Here is a 20,390-nt window from a genome sequence, read left to right as displayed (position 1 = left end):
TAGCTCGTAGTGGCAGCGCCACTTTGCATGGACGAGCACGTTTTCCAGACACGTTCGCGCGTAACCCGCGGGACGGTATTACTTATTTCGCTCGTAGTGGCAGCGCCACTTACACAGACGAGCACGGTTCCCAGAAACGTTCGCGCGTAGCTCGCGGAACGATTTAATCAGAATATGTTATCAGAACTATGTTTTACTAAGCACGCGTTTTAATGATGCTATCAGAATTATGTTTCAGAATGATTTTTATCAAGACTATGATGCAATACGATTTATCAAGTTACTAAAACTTGTGAACTCACTCAGTTTATACTGATTCAAATGTTTTACGTGTCTTTCAGGAGATAACTAGGTAGCGCATGGAGTCACACTTAGAGCACCTCACGCTGAACGTCTAAAACTAGCTTTTTGGAAGATTTTAGTTCTATCCCTTCGATGCGCGTGGTTGTTCCCGCCGCTCAAGGGGATATGGCGTGGAAATCTTCAACAGTTTTTATACTTGGATGTTTTTATGTAATTTTTAAACAATGTAATGTATTTGTATTAAACATTTCATGCGCAATGAAAATCTTACTTTGAATGTTTGAAATGACCCGTGCTTAATTATCAATCCCCACTCGCGCGCGCCCGGCTGTTTCCGCCGTTCAGGGCCGGGTGTGACACAATTACTAGTTCATGTTTTTTTGTCTTTTTTTTTGTTAACAATTTACCTATTCTAATAAAATAAAATAATTGTAGACACGTGTCAGCTTATGGTTAATCCTCACAATTTTTTTCCCTCCAAAACTAATATAGTCATAAATCAATAATTATTTACCTTCCTTTTACACTTCATTTATATTATTTCTATAATATGATTAAATTATTATATCTATACACTTTTATAAAAATAAATATTTACATATTGTACTATTATACAATATATATTGTTAGAATATATTTCACAACATATTTGATAAAATCCAAAAATCAACAACAAAGTGTGTTGTTAAATATTGCAAAGAATATAATTTTAAATGTTATCATTAACATATTATAATATGTATATTTTTGAAGATTATAAATAAAAAAAAAACTTTAATATGCTTTTAGTTTGCGAAATAATTTTTTTAATCATTAAATTAATAATATATGCTTAAAAGTTGATCCATTTTTTAAAAATAAATCTATTTATCTATTGGTTTTTTTGTACATCGTCATATAAATTTATAAATTATAAATATATGATTTAAATCTATCTATTTACTTTTTTCGGTTAATTTAGTAAACTATATATGTGTTAAACTGTAAGGATAGTATACACCCGTCACTTTCAAATATAATAAAGTTTACCGTATTTAGTTTCTTGGATTTTTTTTATCAAGGGTTGCTTCGGGTTTTATGTGGAACTTAAGTTTGATTATTACGGGTTAAAAGTTGGTAAATAGATCGTTCGGTAAAAATTAACTACATTTGTCTCAAATTTGTTACGGGTAAAAATGGGGTAATCTAAATATTTTTTTAAAATTTGAGAATGCAAACAGATTTATCGTCAAACATGTTACGATTTCAAAGTTTTGACTTGAAAATGTACAACAAACGAAAGTTAAATTTTTAAATGTGATTGAGTTTCGAATTTAATTTTAATTACATTTTGGAAATAGTCAAAAGATTCGAGTTTTGTACACTGAGTATTTTTCCCATGACTATTAAAATTTAAGAAAAAATGACAAACAATTCCGACATGACACCTCCATGCCTATCAATGCTTCTAATTTTTATCAAATTATAAACATTTGTGTCAACATTGATTTTTCCTTGAATAGTGATCAGAATGTTATTTGTGAAGCATGTCGTACAAAATTATGCTCAAGTGAAGCAAAATATTCACAACATAGATGTAAGGCCCCGTTACCGGTGCCTCACTTTAACATTGGATTTACTCATAAACACAGTTCATAATATTAGAGTTAATAAAAACATTCGCGGAATATTAAAATATTCAAACCATTATATTACATAACCATCATTTCTTGTCTTAATGGGTATTCAAATTATTTAAACATAAAACATTGTCTTTTAAAACATCATAACATAACACTTCATTGAGATGCCAGTGTCTTCAAATCCATGTCATGTGCTTCCCCTAAAGCAAGTTGCCTCAGTCTACTCACCTGCCTGCATACTAAAAGTCAGCTACGCTGAGTAAGTTCTAGTTAATCAAACGTCATATCATACATTCACATACTGACATATGCACCTGAAGGTACATACTTCATATTTACTTACATACTTACATACATACGTACTTTCATTCTTTCCTTCATACTTACTGCATACTTTCATTAATACATATACGTTTTAAAGAGCATTCTGCCCTATAACTTCGCCGATATTATTAGGGTCGGTTCCATACATTCGCCGATACTATTAGGGTCGGTTCCCTTCATTCGCCGATACTATTAGGGTCGGTTCCCTACATTCATACTACTATAACATACCTGTCATTTACATACCTTCCTTGACAATATGTGCAATCACCGAAGAGCGTTCACGTACCATAAACATATCATACATACATTGTTCATACATCATTTATATATTCATACATACATCACACATATCAATCATACCTGTAACTACCACTTGACGGCACGTGCAATATCCGAAGATCATTCACACACCGTCAAGCAATCATCATACATAAATCATACAAGGCATACACTTATCACGTAAGGTAAGTGTATTAACTATCACATCGAGTATGCACACAGCCCCGAAATCATAACAAGAAAGTAGGGCTAGAAACTCACCTGAACTCGATTACGTTCACTGTTAATAGTTATTCCCTTCTTTAGCTGTGCACGACTAACTGTATAACAATTACACGTATCAATTAACTATCACTACCTATATCACGTTTCCAGTCTAATTATAACCCTCAACGAACGGGGGTCCAGGGGCAACGCCCCTGGCAGCAAGGTCTAGGGGTGGCAGCCCCTAGAAGGGTCCAAGGGGCAGAGCCCCTGGCTGGGGTCGAGCTGCCAGGTCAGCTTGAAAAAATTTTATTTCTATTAACCGTCTTATCACATTTTCCATTAACATTTTAAATCATTAATTAATTTACTAACTTAAAAGTTCAAGGGTTAATGTGTAATTATATCATTCTTTTATAGGCCAGGGACTGTTCTGTTATTCTTCCAAACATCCAGTTCGTCATTCAGTTCTTAACGAATGGGGATTCTTAACGAATTAGCCCCCATAACGAACTGACTATTGTAGCGAATTATCCCATTTAGCGATGTCACACCCGGCCTCAGGGCCTAGACGTATGACCAATGGTTGGTACCGGTTTTGTAAATATATCAGAGTTGCATTCTTTTAGCGGAAGTCTTTTAAAATTTTCTTTTATAAAATGTCGGGATTTAAATACCTGTTTGATAATAGAAAACATATTCGAGAAAAATATAATTTACATTAATTATTATTTCAAATATCTGAGCCATCAGATAGCGTCTAATGATTATATCTCCAATCTTCTATCATATCTTGTTCCTGTAAAATGAGTTAGAAAAATACGTCAGCGATATGCTGGTGAATAGTTGACTCTAAAACATTCTTTGAAATATTGTTACAACACAAATATAGTTTTCTGTACAGCTCAGCGGGGTTTCTGCTCTGTACCCTGGGGCATACCACTAACATACACACACAAGTCAACAGTATTTCCGGGAACTGTGCCCATTGGAAATATGGTTTGAGACTGACGTATAGCATGCCTACTACTTGTCAATTATGTTTGGATCCAGACACATGTGTACTCAGTCTGAGTGCTTTTATTTTCTATCTTGTGTTATAATGTTTCTTTTTATAAAGTATTCATACTCTTCCAAGATAAACAATATATTTGTCTTTTCAGCTTTAAGACAAATAACATGTTCATTTCTTTAGAGTAAAATAAATATGTTCAGACTCTTTAAGATAGATGATATCCTTGTCTTTTCAGCTTTAAGACAAAGAACCGGTCTTTCTTTTTCAGAGTAAATCATTTTGTCAAACATTTAAACATTTTCACCTTTCAGCTTGTTAGTGAATTTGTTTAAATGTTTTTATGCTTGTAAATCTATTTTTGACCCTTCTGAGAAACACCTATTTGTCTCATAAGAGCATGACCATTTACAAAGAATAATGTATTCATGTTATATAAAAAGGTTTTGAACGTATTCACATTATAATATGAGTAGGCAATTGACGTGACTTCTTGAACCGTTAGCTTGACTTGACTAATGACCCGTGCTCTAAACTATTTATTCTCTTGGTTGGTTGTTACAACTCACTGATTGTTACAAATTATTGATGGGATTCCAAATACTCTTTTCTCTCCTTAAACTTTGCTCACAATGTTGGTTTTTATAGAAATACACGTACGTGTATATATATATATATATATATATATATATATATATATATATATATATATATATATATATATATATATATATATATATATATATATTATGTTGAGTGCTTATCTAAATCTACATATCTCATGTAGTTTCCATATTAGTGGCAATCATAAAAACGTGGCACTCTTTTAACTAAGTGAGGTGTGTTATATCACATTATCACTTACTAAATATCTCATAAGGCGGTTGGCCACATTTTAATGTACATATATTATGTATTAGTTAAATATATACCATATTATAAATAATATAATGACTAGTTTCAAAATTAACATATATAAACGTTGTATTATTAATATACATATTTTTAATCATATATTTGATAATGGTTCATTTATCTCAAATCATTAAACAATGCTTTATAATTAAAACGTTCGTTTTAAGATTTAACAACTCAAACTGTTGTTTCTTTTGCTAAACGTACAAATAGCAATATTTCGAACATAAACTAAAATATTTTATTTTATTTAAAAATGACCCTAGCATGTATTTACACTCACTTTCTTACGTTGGTTATTTACTTTGGTTATTCAACTTTTTAAAGTGGCAAATTTGGCACGAATTTTTGTTTGTTTTTTTTTTTTTTTGTTTTTTTAATCTGCATAACGAATTGACCTCTAAGACGAACTGATCCGGTCAACGAATGAACCATTTAACAAATGGGGTTCATTCGTCCATCTCTTAACGAATGGCCTTAACGAATGAGCTAGTTCGTCCTTATTTCCTTAACGAACTACATGTTAGTTCGCTATTTTTCCACTAACGAATTAGGGTTAGGTCAAAGAATGTCATAAACATTCTCTGACACCTTAACCTCGTACATAACTTTTCCGGCGCCACCTTTCCGGCGCCTCCATTGCCGGAATACCACAAAACTTACCGGAAAAACGTATTATCACCGTTTTACACCGTTTTTCATCTTTTTTTCGTCCCATTCAACCCAGATCTGAGCTAGGGTGACCCCTAAGCTCATCTTAGGTTCGGTTTATACCCGATTTCACCTGAATCTTGTGACTTTAACGATGTAACGGTGTCGGCTCGTCGTTTTGTGATTATATCTAACGGGTTTAAGCTCATACAATATCATACTATCATACCTTGGATCGGGATCAGTTCTTCTTCTATGTTTCGGCTAGAGAAAGGGACTAGAGAGAGAGAGAGAGAGAGAGCTTAAGTGTGTGTTTCGGGAGGTGTATGGAATATGTGTGAAATGAATGATTAATGGGTGATTATAGGTTTATATATTTATAGATCATGGGCTTAAGCCCATGGTATTTTCCTCTATCCTTCATAAACCAAGTCCATAACCCAATTCCATTTAGCCCAACACTAGCCCGACTCCTAATAACTCATACTTTCATTTATTAACCGAAACCCGAAAAACGGGATGTTACAATAGAACAAGTTAACCTATTTTTTTTTTTGTGTATTGTCAAAGCCGAGAAGCCCCTCAAACTTATCAAAATATTTTTCATAGTGTAGCTCAAAACTATTATTATATGAGAAGTATTCTCTAAAATTTGTTATAACCAAATTTCTTTAAATTATACATGTAACATGAAACGGGATGTTACATGTATAATTTAAAGAAATTTGGTTATAACAAATTTTAGAGAATACTTCTCATATAATAATAGTTTTGAGCTACACTATGAAAAATATTTTGATAAGTTTGAGGGGCTTCTCGGCTTTGACAATACACAAAAAAAAAAAAAATAGGTTAACTTGTTCTATTGTAACATCCCGTTTTTCGGGTTTCGGTTAATAAATGAAAAATGAGTTATTAAGAGTCGGGCTAGTGTTAGGTAAATGGATATGGGTTACGGACTTGGGTTATGAAGGAAATGAGGAAAGACCATGGGCTTAAGCTCATGATCAATAGATATATATACCTTTAATCACCCATTTAATTTCATTTCACACATATTCCATACACCATCAAAACACACACTTAAGCTCTCTCTCTAGTCTCTCTCTCTAGCCGAAACATAAAGAAGAACCGATCCTGACCTAAGGTAATGATAGTATGATGTTGTATGAGCTTAAACCCGTTAGATATAATCGCGAAACGACGAGCCGACACCGTTAAACCGTTCAAGTCACGAGATCTGGATGGAATCGGGTATAAACCGAACCTAAGATGAGCTTAGGGATCACCCTAGCTCAGATCTGGATCGAACGGGGCGAAAAACGGTGAAAAACGAGTTAAAACTTGTTTTCCCGACGAATCCGCGGTTTTCCGGCGGAGGCGCCGGAAAAGGGTAATACGAGGTAAGAATGTCAGAGAATGTTCCTGACATTCTCTAACCTAACCCTAATTTGTTAACGGGGAGTTAACGAACTAGGGGTGATTCGCCAAGTAATTCGTTAAAGAAAGCATAGCGAACTAGCTTCAGTTCGTGTTCAATTCGTTAAGGGAAAAGATAACGAATCACCCTTGATTCGTTATAGCCGTTCGTTAAAGGAGATAACGAATTGGAAGGTCCAGTTCGTTACATGGACTGATTCGCTACATGAACTGATTCGTCAAGGGACCAGTTCGTTATAATGTCCAGTTTGTTTAATAACCAGTTCGTTAAAGGGTTCAATTCGCTACATGGACCAGTTCTCTAAGATAAGCCAATTCGTTAAGAGCAATGTAACGAACTAGAAGTTTAACAAAATGACATAATAGTCCCTGCACTTAGAAAAAGAATGATTTAATTACAAAGAAGCCCTTGAACCCCAGCTAGGGCTCTGCCCCTTGGACCCTGCTAGGGGCTGCCTCCCCTAGACCCCGTTGCGAGGGGCGCTTCCCTCAGACCCCCTTTCATTGAGGGTTATAATTGGTCTAGAAATACGATATGGATAGTGATAGTAATTAATATGCGTAATTGTTATACAGTTAGTCGTGCACAGCTAAAGAGGGGAATAACCGTAAACGGTGAACGCAACCGCATTGAGGTGAGTTTCTAGCTCCACTTCCTTATTATGTTTTCTGGGCTGTGTGCATACTCGATGTGATAGTTAATATACTTACCTTAAATGGTAAGTGTATACCTTGTATGATTTATGTATGATGATTGCTTGATGGTGTGTGAACGATTCTCGGATATTGCATGTACCGTCAGGTGGAAGTTAAGCATATGATTGATATGTATGATGTATGAATGATGTGTGTATATGATGTTTGAATAATGTATGTATGATATGTTGATGGTACGTGAACGCTCTTCGGAGATTGCACGCATTGTCAAGGAAAGTATGTAAAGGACAGGTATGTTATAGTAGTACGAATGTAGAGAACCGACCCTAATAATATCGGCGAACGTAGAGAACCGACGCTAATAGTATCGGCGAACGTAGGGAACCGACCCTAATAGTATCGGCGAACGTAGGGAACCGACCCTAATAGTATCGGCGAAGTTAATAGAGCGAAATGCTCCTATAACTTTATTTTGAATTCAACTCCACTCATGTTAAATAATAATATATCGAATGTTGCGAAAAAATAAATAAATATAGTTATTCTTAATTTTTTTAAAAATAATTAGCAAATTAAATGATAAATGAAACATAATTATAAAAATAAGTAGGTTAAATATGCATATTATTATTGTTTTTAGTATAAGGATGAAAATGAAACTAAAAGAAAATTTGTCAATTATGATTGGTCAAGTATGTAAATTTATATATATATATATATATATATATATATATATATATCTAAACTTTCAAAACTATTTATTTATAACTACATATCATTTTTTATATATATGTTTCTTTTAAAGAAAATATTATTATTACTTTTTATTGTTATTATTATTTATTATTATTGTTATCTATCACCAACCACCTAACTTATCAAAGCATGCGAGTACTTAGTCGCGAGTACCGTGGTATGCAAGTACTAAGTAAGCTAGTACTTTAGGTTAGTGAATACTTGGAGTATTTGTTAAAAATGGATTTTGCCCGTTTTGTATGTGAACATTATATAGTTGTTTGAGTGTTCGGTCTAAGTTCTTAATAGTTGGTAAGTTTCTAGATTTCCCTTTCCTCTTTGTATTATGGTCTTGAGATGATGTTCATACTCACTATATGATTAACTGTAATGATATAATGTTTTCGGCTTCTAGTCTCCATGGTAAAGAATGACTAAGTATGTATGCTATTAACGAATGGTAATGTTTAAAAAGTAAACATAAGGGTTTAAACATGTAATAAAATAATTATGTGAATAGCTTAATGATTACGGACTGAGTATGTCCAATGTACAATGTAAGCATAGGAAAGACATGCAACCCTTGTACGTTTTACATTCCAAAAAAAGATCTTATGAGACATGTGGAATGATAATGACAACAATCATTGCCTGATGGGACTGTATGGGTCTTACAGGACACGTGGAATGAATTGGTGAACAAAGGGAAGGCTTGTGACCCTTGTATGTGTTCTATTTACTTATATGACATGTGAAAGAACAAATTCGAATGCTACATGATAATGTTACTGATGTGAATGTGGTTATGTTATAAACAGCTTATGCTAAATTGTGACATTCGTCAATTTCAGGTTTTATTTGTTTTCGTTTGTGTATTCGTTTATCATGTAAACCGACCCGATTAATATCCCAACATTTCAAATATTTAAAATATTGGATTTTATGTTACTAAATCATTCCCACTTGTTCAATTTGAAAAAACTCTTTTACGGATTCAAAAACGCCTTTAAAACGCTCAAGTTACATCGAAAACGAACTTCAGGGACGCAAAACGAACCACGCAAGACGAGCTAACCAACCCCACCCCCTATCACGCCGCACCGTGCGGCCAGGGAGGCTAGGCTGGTCGCGTGGCGCGGCCTCAGACCTGCAGCTTCGGGTTTTTTTTTTGGGCTTTTTATGCTTTCTTGTGTTTATAACCAACACATTTCCATGCAAGACTCTTTAAGTTTGACCATTTCAACTTATCCTTTATATACACACCCATATTATTCATTTTACATTTGCTCTTACTCCAGATTCTCTCTCAATTCTTAAGATCTTAAGGTTGTTCTTCATGTTCTTGATAGTTTGACATTCCAAAGTCAAACTAACCATAGTCTTTCATTTTAACTAACTTGCTAACTCTTATTAATACTTGAAGCTTATGGCACAACATATATATAATGTACACCCCTTTTTACATTTGGTAGTTACTTCTCCGGTCTCGATCGGTGAGGTTTCAGACCTCGTAAGGCAAGGCTACATGGAGGACTTTCGTGGTCTTTGTTATATATTTTCCGCACCTAACAATCTAACTTTATTATTGCTTACTAACTATGCTTAACTATATACTTATCTTGCTTATTTATTAAGTTCCATGGTTATGGGTTCTAAGAGTCTATGCTTCGTTTTAACCGTAAATAGCTCTAGACCGTAAACTGAACTTTGCTTACTAGTTTTTGTTAAATACTTGTTTAAACATGTTTAATGTTAGATCTCAGTTTATAAAATCATTTGTATGAGTTCTATGAGTTCTTTGCTTGAGCAATGGCAGCTTGAACAGCAGAGTCAAGTTGATACCCCTCGTTGTTACTCGGATTTCCACCAGCTGCACTTCCTTCTCCCTCATTATTAGTAGCTGCTTCCATTGACGGTTTTCGGACAACGCGTGGCCTGCCACGACGTCCCGTACGTCCTCCTTTTCCAGCAGCTTTCTTAGCTCCAGCATTCGTATTCTATAAGGAAACACAAACGTCATCACTTAAGGAACCATTCAGTACAAGGATAGTAAGGCTAACAGGTAATAACAGTGGCCAGCTGTGATTAGCTGATCACGTTACTTTCCGTGTCATATACACTTCCCTTAATGAGTCTATTTGTGCTGGTTCTACTTCTAACAGTTAGACAACCAAGAATTTCATATCATCTTATACCTCTATCCCTAGCAATTAAGCTAGCATTCACACATTCTTTATTTAGCAATTACGCAAACATTCATTCATTATTCTACTTTACATGTGAATTTAATCACGTACTTTACCTTTACTTAGCTTGCTTGAGTGACACATGACATTCTCGTACTGGCATCTTCTTTCTTTTCTTACTTTTATCCCATTCTCTGTTCAATTCTAAGCATGTAGGATGCTTAAATCTCTCGAACTTTGCTCTGATACCAACTTGTAAGGCCCCGTTACCGGTAGCCCTACTTTAACGTTGGATTTACTCATAAACGCAGTTCTAAATATCAGAGTTAACCAAAACATTCGCGGAATAATAAAACTTCAACCATAACATTTTACATAACCATCAATTCATGTCTTATAAAACATTCGTAGTCAATTAAAACAAAACATAGTCTTTAAAACATCACAACATTTATTCGAGATGCCAGTATCTTCGATTTCCATGCCATGTGTCTTCAGTCACGCGAGCTGCCTTAACCTATTTGCCTGCGTGCATACTAAAAGTCAGCTATGCTGAGTGAGTTCTAGTTAATCACATAACTTACTTTTCATACACATATACGTGCCCGAAGGTACGCATTACAACATATCAAGATCAGCATTCGTCCATACACATTCATATCTAACCATACATTATAAAGGACGTTTCACCCTACATACCTCGGATATTTTTAGGGTCCGGTACCCTCCATCCTCGGATATTATTAGGGTCCGGTCACCCTTCATCCTCGGATATTATTAGGGTCCGGTCACCCTTCATCCTCGGATATTATTAGGGTCCGGTACCCTTTCTTCCATAGCTTCACACTATACCTGTCCTTAAATATTTTTCCTGACAATACGTGCAATCTCCGAAGAGCGTTCACGTACCATTAACTTATCATACGTACATTATGCATACATCATAAATATTCATTCATGCATCTTATCTTACATCATACATAGCAATCACGTCTTTAGCTACCACCTGACGGTACATGCAATATCCGAAGATCGTTCACGCACCGTCAAGCAATCATCATACATACATCATGCAACGCATACACTTACCAATTAATGTAAGTGTATTAACTATCACATCGAGTATGCACACAGCCCCGAAAACATAACAAGGAAGTGGGGCTAGAAACTCACCTCAATGCGGTTGCGTTCACCGTTTACGGTTATTCCCTTCTTGAGCTGTGCACGACTAACTGTATAATAATTATACGTTTCAGTAAACTATCACTACACATATCGCCCTTCTAGTTTAATTATTACCCTCAACAAACGGGGTTCCGGGGGCAGCGCCCCTGGCAGCGGGGTTCTAGGGGCGGCAGCCCCTAGCGGGGTCCAAGGGGCAGAGCCCCTGGCTGGGGTTAAGCTGCCAGGTCAACTTGGAAAAATTTTATTTTCATTAACTGTCTTAACACATTTTTCATTAGCATTTTGAATCATTGAATAATATGCTACTTAAAAGTTCAATGGCTTATTTGTAATTAAATCATTCTTTTCTAAGTCCAGGGACCATTCTGTCATTCTGTTAAACTTCTAATTCGTTACTTATCCTTAACGAACTGACTTGCCATGACGAACTGGTTCTTGTAACGAATTGGAACCTTTAACGACCTGGTTACTTACACGAATTGGACTTTTAACGAACTGGACTCTTAACGAATCAGTCCATGTAGCGAACCAGTCCAAGTAGCGAATTGGACCTTCTAATTCGTTATCTCCTTTAACGAACTTGTCATAACGAATCAAGGGTAATTCGTTACCCTTTTCCCTTAACGAATTGGATACGAACTACAGCTAGTTCGTTAATCTTTCCTTAGCGAATCAGCTGGCGAATTACCTCTAATTCGCTAGTTATTCCTTAGCGAACTAGGGTTAGGTCAGATTTGTCAGAATATTCCCTGACAACCTCGTACACGTTTTTCCGGCGCCGCCATTGCCGGAAAACTCACAAGAAAAACGTATCTTCACCGTTTTACACCGTTTTTCATCGTTTTTCGTCCCGTTCGATCCAGATCTGAGCTAGGGTGACCCCTAAGCTCATATTAGGTTCGGTTTATACCCGATTCCACCCGGATCTCATGACTTAAACGGTTTAACGGTGTCGGCTCGTCGTTTCATGATTATATCTAACGGATTTAAGCTCAAACAATAAAATAATATCATTACCTCGGGTCGGTTCTCGGTTTCCTTCTTGATATCGATTTAGAGAGAGAGAGAACTAGAGAGAGAATCTTAAGTGTGTGTTTTGGATGGTGTAAGGAATATGTGTAAATGAATTAAATGGATTAAGGGTATATATATTTTTGATCATGGGCTTAAGCCCATGGTCTTTCCTTCATTCCTCCATAACCCATATCCATTTACCTAACACAAGTCCATCTCGTATTCTATTCAACTAAACCGATAACGACCCGCTATAAAATAAACGAACTTTATTTTATTAATATAACCGAAAGTAGGATGTTACACATATGCAAGTGCTACTTGCACGTAAACTAACGAATGCAAACCCTATCAACAAGTGTATAGCGTGCGAGTTAGTTCATACTACAACTTGCATGGCACAATCCGAAAGTCTCACTTGAGGAGTACATGATGCACTAAAGATATCTTTGATGATATAGTTAATAACCAATTCTAGTTTTCAAACATATGAAAGTGACACTGTGCCTTAACTTCCCTTATAAATAGGCAACTTTCGTAATTGCCATGCATCAAGCCCTTGATTGTAAGAAAGCTAGCTCTTTCGAAATCAATGGCAATGAAATCTACGTTGTTAGTCACTCTTTTCGTCCTTGTTTTATTGGCATCACAAGCCGAAGCTCAACTTGGCGGTCTCCTAGGTTTGTTTAACATCGGTGGAACTATATTTTGTTCTGCGAATGGCAATGCCGTCGCAAATTCTACAACCCCAACACCTCCTTTTGCAAGTAAGAGTGTCTTAATACTTAATACACTTTAATCATGTTATAGATAGACTGCAAACCTTCTTTTTTAACTTCATTTTTCATCGAAGACACAAAATGAAAATAGACTAATAGTCAAATTAATAATTGGAATTCCTTTGTTTTTTTCTTTCACTTAAATCATCAAGAAGATTTATTATGACAAAATAAGATATTCTCCAATCATATCCATCGCCATAAAAATCCAAATGCATAGTTATCTTTTTTATTTATATATTATATAAAATAATCATAAGTACATAACATAACAGGATTAAGGTTAGTGGTAGATAACAACATTTTTTGGTTTTAGAAAAAGTTCCATTCTTTAGAAAACATAATATTAATTTATGTAAATAAAATAAATAACTAGTCATGACACCCTGAACTCAATTTATTATTATTATTATTATTATTATTATTATTATTATTATTATCATAAATATTTCTTTAATTCAACTCGTGTAATACACATATTTCTAATATGATTTATGTTATATGACTATAACTATCTATGTTATAAAGATGAACATAAATAAGAAGCCATTTTTTTAAATATATTTTTGACCAATTTACAGATGCTCTAGTCCAAATATCGTGTGGCGGAAATGTAATATCCTCAGGCTTAACCAATGGATCAGGAGTATTCAGTATTGTTCTAAACCCGCTTCAGTTTCTCCTCACCACCCTTTTGTCATCTTGCAATTTGGTTGTTGCTTCACCGCTGTCAAGCTGTAACTCAAGCCTACCATCAACTGGAATTCTACAAGCACCATTACAGCTAGCAGGGACTGTGATTCGTGGACTTTTGAGCATTGTGAATTTGATCCCAGGCACATTCGAGCTTATTGGAGCTTGATGACTGATTTTAGAGGGCACACCAATCTTATATAATGTATGAATAAAGGAAGATGATTGTTCTCAACTCTTTCTATTCTAAATGTTTCTATTTTAATGTGTGTACCACGCTTGAATATTATATCAAAATTATAATTCTATTGATTTATCGATTAACTTTAAATTGGAGTCTTAGATTTTAAGCGGGTCCAACAGAAATAAACTATATTAAGTAAAATTCTAATCGATCCAAGCATACACAAGTTTGTACCTAAGTTCGAACCTAATTGAAGCACATCTAATAAACAGACCAACGCATGGGGTTCGTATATTGAACTTGACCCGCCTTGTTTACATAAGTATTAATTTGTTTTGAATATACAAAGATAAGAAAAGGAGATGCCTAAAATAAACAAACAAAAATATACATACAAAATAAAAATCTATATTGAAAATTATATTTTATATAAAAAAACTATATTGACTAAGTTATAAACAGTTTTAGAATAAAAGAGAAAAAAAATATGTAAAAGAAAGAAAACAATTAAAAGCTAAAAATTGGAAATAATTAGGAAAATTGCATATTTAGTTCTTCTGGTAAGGGTAAAATTGTTATATTTTAAAAAGGTAATTGAACTTCTAACTGTAGTTAATGTATAAGTTACTACATTTTCCCTATTCCGTTTAATTATATAATATTTTATTATATCTTTATCAAACAATTTCTCTATGCTTACTCACAATCAATATAAACAAATATTAAAAAATAAACAGGGGCAAATAAAATTTCCTTAAATTTACAAAAAATCCCTGCAAATTTTCTCTGCACCCTATAACTTGCACTCACAACCACTCAAAACATCATCTATAATTTACAAAATCCCCTAACATAATTTTAGAGGATGAGTTGAGAATGCTTTTAGCAGTTGATTTGAAGGTGCAAGTTCTAACATCGGTAATTCACGGGAGAACAAAATCAAAGCAATTAATGGGTGGGATCAAGGATGGAAGTTTTTATTCGAATACGCAGGGGAATGGGCTTGTGGTTGGGGTCTCGACCAACTGCCAATATAATCAGATATGAGGGCATGAAGCATTTAGGATGATTAGAAGGATGAAGATATATAGGATTCGAAGAATCGATTATATTATTGAGAAAAGCATAAGCTTCAGTTGTCATACGCAGGGGGAAAATGTAACACAAATGAGAGATAGGGATGGACGTTTTCGGTACGGGTACCGATTCGGTACCGGCCATAAGCTTCAATTGCCATATGTAGGGAAAAATGCAACACAAACGAAAGATATGGATGAGTGTTTCGGTACGGCAACTGATTGGTACCGGTATTGGTACTGAATTCGGCACCATCGATACTGAATCGGTACTAAGTTTTAAGTTTTCGGTACCGGTATTTCTCAAATTTTGCATGAAATACATGTATTTTCAGTGCCGATATGGTACCAATCTCATCCCTACGAGAGATAGAAGAACCTGGAAATTATTTTAGAAAATAACATGAACCTTGGTTGATACCATGTAAATCTTATCAGAGTTTGCGTGATATGAATTGAATGATCTTTTCTTTTAACGGCGTTTGAAACTACCCCTAATATCTAAGTGAGCAATCCTGAAACGAGATGTCAACCGTCTATACTGATTTTGAAGCTCTATTGTAAAAAAATCCACATTGAGCCATGTTTTAAACCTGAGACTTTAAATATCTCAAGCTTTAACCATCACCCTAACACCATTAAACCAGAAGGTCAATTATGTATGAGTTGAATGATTAACTTTATTCTAGCTCTTAACAAAATGAAAAATGCATGTGTTCTAATATAATTAAGTGGCCTATCTAAATATATAGTTTGCCAATAAGTTAACTAACTAACCAATCACCTAATAACAAACTATACAACGAGTAGACTAGTATTTGAATATAAGTGGAAACTTTGTATGAGATCATCCATCATAAATTGCTCCTGCTCAAGCAGATTTAACCTTTGAGTTCTCATCTCAACTACAACTAATGCGTCCAACATGTGTTGGTAATACATGTACATGCGGCAAGACATTTACTAGTGTTCCAAAGTGTTAGGTAATCAAGAGCAGTAGACAAAACAAAGTTGGGACAATTTTCTTGTATTAATGAACTGAAAACGATTACAACTAGGAAAGGGAAATCAAATGAAAAGTGCTTAACAAAAAACAACCTACAACTATGCTTTAAATAGGAAATTAAAAAACTGAAAAGAACATCCCATGTAATCACTAACTCCATGATCTCCATATCTCTTATTTGTTTTTATCTTCCACTTTCTCCACTATTTTTGGACCTTGCAGACCAAGTCACTATTAGCTAACACAAAGCACTTTGATAATACTGGCATGAGATCCAACGTGCCGAAGATGTTACACCCATGTTCTTGGAGTGCTTCTTTTAATCTTCTAGACAATCTGTGAGATTGATGGCCGGAGTTAAGATTATACCATACTGGCCGGAGTTAAGATTATACCATAACTAACAACTGCCCTAAAGTTATTCTCATTTTCATTGTTGAAAATATTGGCATATACATTTTGTGGTCCATACGTGATATTTTATGTGGAAACTTGCTCCTCGATGGCAAATGTGTTTCTCGGAGTTCGTTGGAGAAATAGACCGGTTCATGCACCAAATTTTCGAGTGGTCCAATCCATGAAGATATATATATCCACATGCGCACAGCTTTCTTTTTGCATGTGAATCCCATATGTTCTTCTTCGTGTTATCTTTTGTTTTGTTTTGTAGGTGGTGCGAGGCTCCTTGTTGACAAGTAGAGCCAATGAGTCCCAAGCGACGCCGGCCGGCCTATATATTTTAAACTACTTTAATTGATATCTAGCCCAATTACAAAGCGTACTCGATTGTAAAACTGTCTTATGCTTGGTCTTATACTTGTCAAGCATCACTTCGATCAGTTAACTAGTTGGGTTTATGTAATAAGTACACAAACAGTCATTGGGGTATGCTCGTTAATTTTATAAAATATTTCTATGGTAACTCAGAAGTGCATTTCTTCCTATTTTACTTTTTATACAATAAAGAAAATTAGAAATATGAAACCTAAAAAAATAGTGAATCCGGTAGATTGCTTTACTAAATTACCAAGAACAGAGTAAAATAAAATAAAATGTTACGTGTAAGGCTTAGGTAAATATGAATGTATAGTTTGTATAATCGAATGGTTACAACCTTAATCATACTCCTGAATTTCATAGTTCATACCCATATATCTATCCAATCCAATTCAATTATCAATCTTAAATGTTTAAGTTTGAGTTTTCGTTCCATCCCTATCCAAATCCTAGCATACCCACCCAAACACTCTGAATATCAAACATAGTGTCCCATTGCCTATCCTAGTCGATCGTGCGAACCTTCGTAGGACCAAATCATTGGCTATCGCTACCATGGTCATCGCCTTTTACATTGTACGAACCATCAGACCATCGTCGTACCCCACCCACGTTGTAGCCAAGTAGAGACTTGAGAACAACCCCCGCCCTACCACGATTACAAATAATATAAATCTACCCCACCAACACTATATCACCATCATCAGCCCTCATTTTTCAAGTTAAGATTTGAGTAATTTTGATTTATGTTATAGATGAGGTGGTGGTTAATGACTCAAAATAACGTTGGCAGTGTCAGAAAATTAAGTGTGTGTTTAAAATAAACAAAACGAACTGTTAAAGGGGTGTTTGGGATTCCTTATTTTACCTCTTTATAACTTTTCATTAAGTTAATAAGTTACAACATTGTAATTTATGAAACTTTTCCTCTCACAATATAAGCAATCTCAAACACCATATTACTTTTCTAATAGTTTATAAGTTATAAGTTGATAAAAATAAGCAATCCCAAACACCCCTTAGGGCACCCGGGGTGGTTCATTTCTCATCACACACCACCACCAATGGTGGTGTGCCACATCACCAACCCAAATCTATCACATGTGATGGATTTTACAAGGGGTAGTGGTGTGGTGTGGTGTGGTGTGGTGTGATGGTTTTTTGTTTTTTTGCTCTCCCAACAGTCAAATTCTTGGAAAGACATCCTCCTCAAGCGTGATGGCCCTCACGCAAGACACCCTCCTCAAGCTTGACAAAGCACCGGCGGCGGTGTGGGGAGAACCCATCACGCGTGATGGTGGTTCCTCATGCAGTGCCCCGGGTGCCCTTAAGTGTAGTTAAAGTAAACTTGATGGTCACAATTTGGAATCCCACTTTTTTAGCTTGCTGTCATTAACAGGATGCCATTGAACTCTCAAGCATAGGCAAGTCCTCGTTTGTCTATTTCCTCCTGAAATGTGTTGGCTCTATTCTCGAGCATCAAAACTAGCGATAGACGGTTGAAATCCCGTTTAAGATATAACACACTTGGACTCTGCAGAGACATGCCACTGAATTTTGTAGTAATTTTAGCAGTATTTTCAGAAGTTGACGTAAACTTAAGTTTTGGTATCCAACTAGAGAAATTTACACTTAATTATATTTATTAAAAGATGAGATATAATCCTTTTTTTTTAAACTACTAATAAAAATCTGCATGTGAAACGTCAGAAGAACCCTGTCCACGTAATTCCAATCATACCCTTGGACCCCTTTTCATTTAGATTTTTCTCTTAACTGACACACAATTATTTTGCTAAAGGACCGAGCATGCATATGTTTCGTTCTACAAGGACCATTTGTATAAGTAACCTTTGTTCTCTTTTTCACTTTTACATGTCCCAATCTCAGCACAAAATTTCATAGCAACTAATATATATGCTAAAATTAAATTGGTTATGTAGATATATTTCTATTTTTTTTCTACTCAAACACACTTTATATTATTTGTTATTTTCCCTATTGACAAAATTGATCCCTCATGTATTATATTCTGAAGCAATTCTCACCATAAAAACATTGCAAAATCGAAAACCTAACATGCATATATGTTTCTTCTTCTAGACTTTAACACATATGTTTCTCGTTTTATAAATATCTCTCTCTCTCTCTCTCTCTCAGGCAATGTGTAGTGGAGGGGCTACAAGATGGGGCGATTTGTATCATATGTCGCTCAGTCAGCAAATGATAGTTTTTTGTTTTCTGGGTGTAATGGTGTTGTAGCCATATATATATATGATTGGTATCATTTAAGAACTCTAAAAAAGTTAAGAACTCCTAGAAACTCTTAACAACCAAAATTTTTTTTAATTTTTTTCATATATTAACATTATTTAAGAGTCGTTTTATCATATTTTATATAAAAAAAGTTTTATTACATATATTAATCACAAGTTTACATATGTGTAAAATTTTTATACTAACAAATTTACATATGTATAAAAAAACATAGATATGTATAAAAACTAATTTTCAAAATTGTAATCGTAAATATAGATATAAAAAAATGATAAAACTACACTCAAATAACAATAACATATAAAAAAATTTTATAAAAAACGTTTGTTTTCAAGGGTTCCTTCATGTTCTTAAATAATTTATGAGTTCTGTAATGATACTCATCCTATATATATATTATATATATATATGTTGGGTGCGGATTTTTATCCTCGGAATTGAGCCTCACTTAGGGATAACGACTTACTCTGCTATTGTGAGGAAGGTACGTTAACTAATTCAATTGTCCTATATTGTTATTGTTTGTTTTGCAAATAAGAACACGTGGTAAATGTGATAATAAGAACATGGACTGCAATGGATATTATCTAGACTTCGTCAAATTCAAACGTAGGCAACTAACGGATTAAAGAAGAATTAGTCTAGGGTTTCCGGTTATTTCGGGATAACAGTTGTAACCTTATCTTATATAAACGAGCTGATAATATCACTAGAACACACACATTCACTTACCTAGCTACTAGCATACTCTGTAACACTTAGCATTCGATCACTTATCAGCTCCACCACTTGTAATCACTGATTTTCATTATTAATAAAGTCGACGGTGATATTTTTCACCGTCCGGGGGTTTTTTGTGCCAGAGATTACCATAATCATATACGAATCCGACCAAAAATTACGTTCTTAATCTTTGTCCGAAGAAATTCGACCAAAGATTACGTTGTTAATTCTTAACCGACGTAAGATTATTGTGATCAAGGGTTTTTCCCTCGTAATCATATCATTGTGTTCGATCTTATTATCAACAAGCACTTCACCTCACGCACTAATTTGATCAAAAGCTGC

At 34.7% G+C, this 20,390-nt stretch overlaps 1 protein-coding gene across 1 annotated transcript; it reads left to right on the top strand.

The window, feature by feature from the left end:
• The first annotated feature begins 13,080 nt into the window (after positions 1-13,080).
• Positions 13,081-14,310, top strand: LOC143529450 (phylloplanin-like). Its single transcript, XM_077025241.1, has 2 exons — positions 13,081-13,297; positions 13,891-14,310. Exons 1-2 carry the CDS (start codon positions 13,123-13,125, stop codon positions 14,169-14,171), a joined length of 456 nt encoding a protein of 151 aa, XP_076881356.1. The 5' UTR covers positions 13,081-13,122; the 3' UTR covers positions 14,172-14,310.
• Positions 14,311-20,390: the final 6,080 nt, after the last annotated feature.

The sequence above is a fragment of the Bidens hawaiensis genome, unplaced genomic scaffold (genome assembly GCF_021521415.1).
Source record: "Bidens hawaiensis isolate Kalapana, Puna unplaced genomic scaffold, B.hawaiensis_p1.1 tig00000636_1, whole genome shotgun sequence".
NCBI classification, from domain to species: Eukaryota; Viridiplantae; Streptophyta; class Magnoliopsida; order Asterales; family Asteraceae; genus Bidens; species Bidens hawaiensis.
Note: the sequence above shows the minus strand (reverse complement) of the source record. Positions and strands in the feature narration are given on the sequence as shown.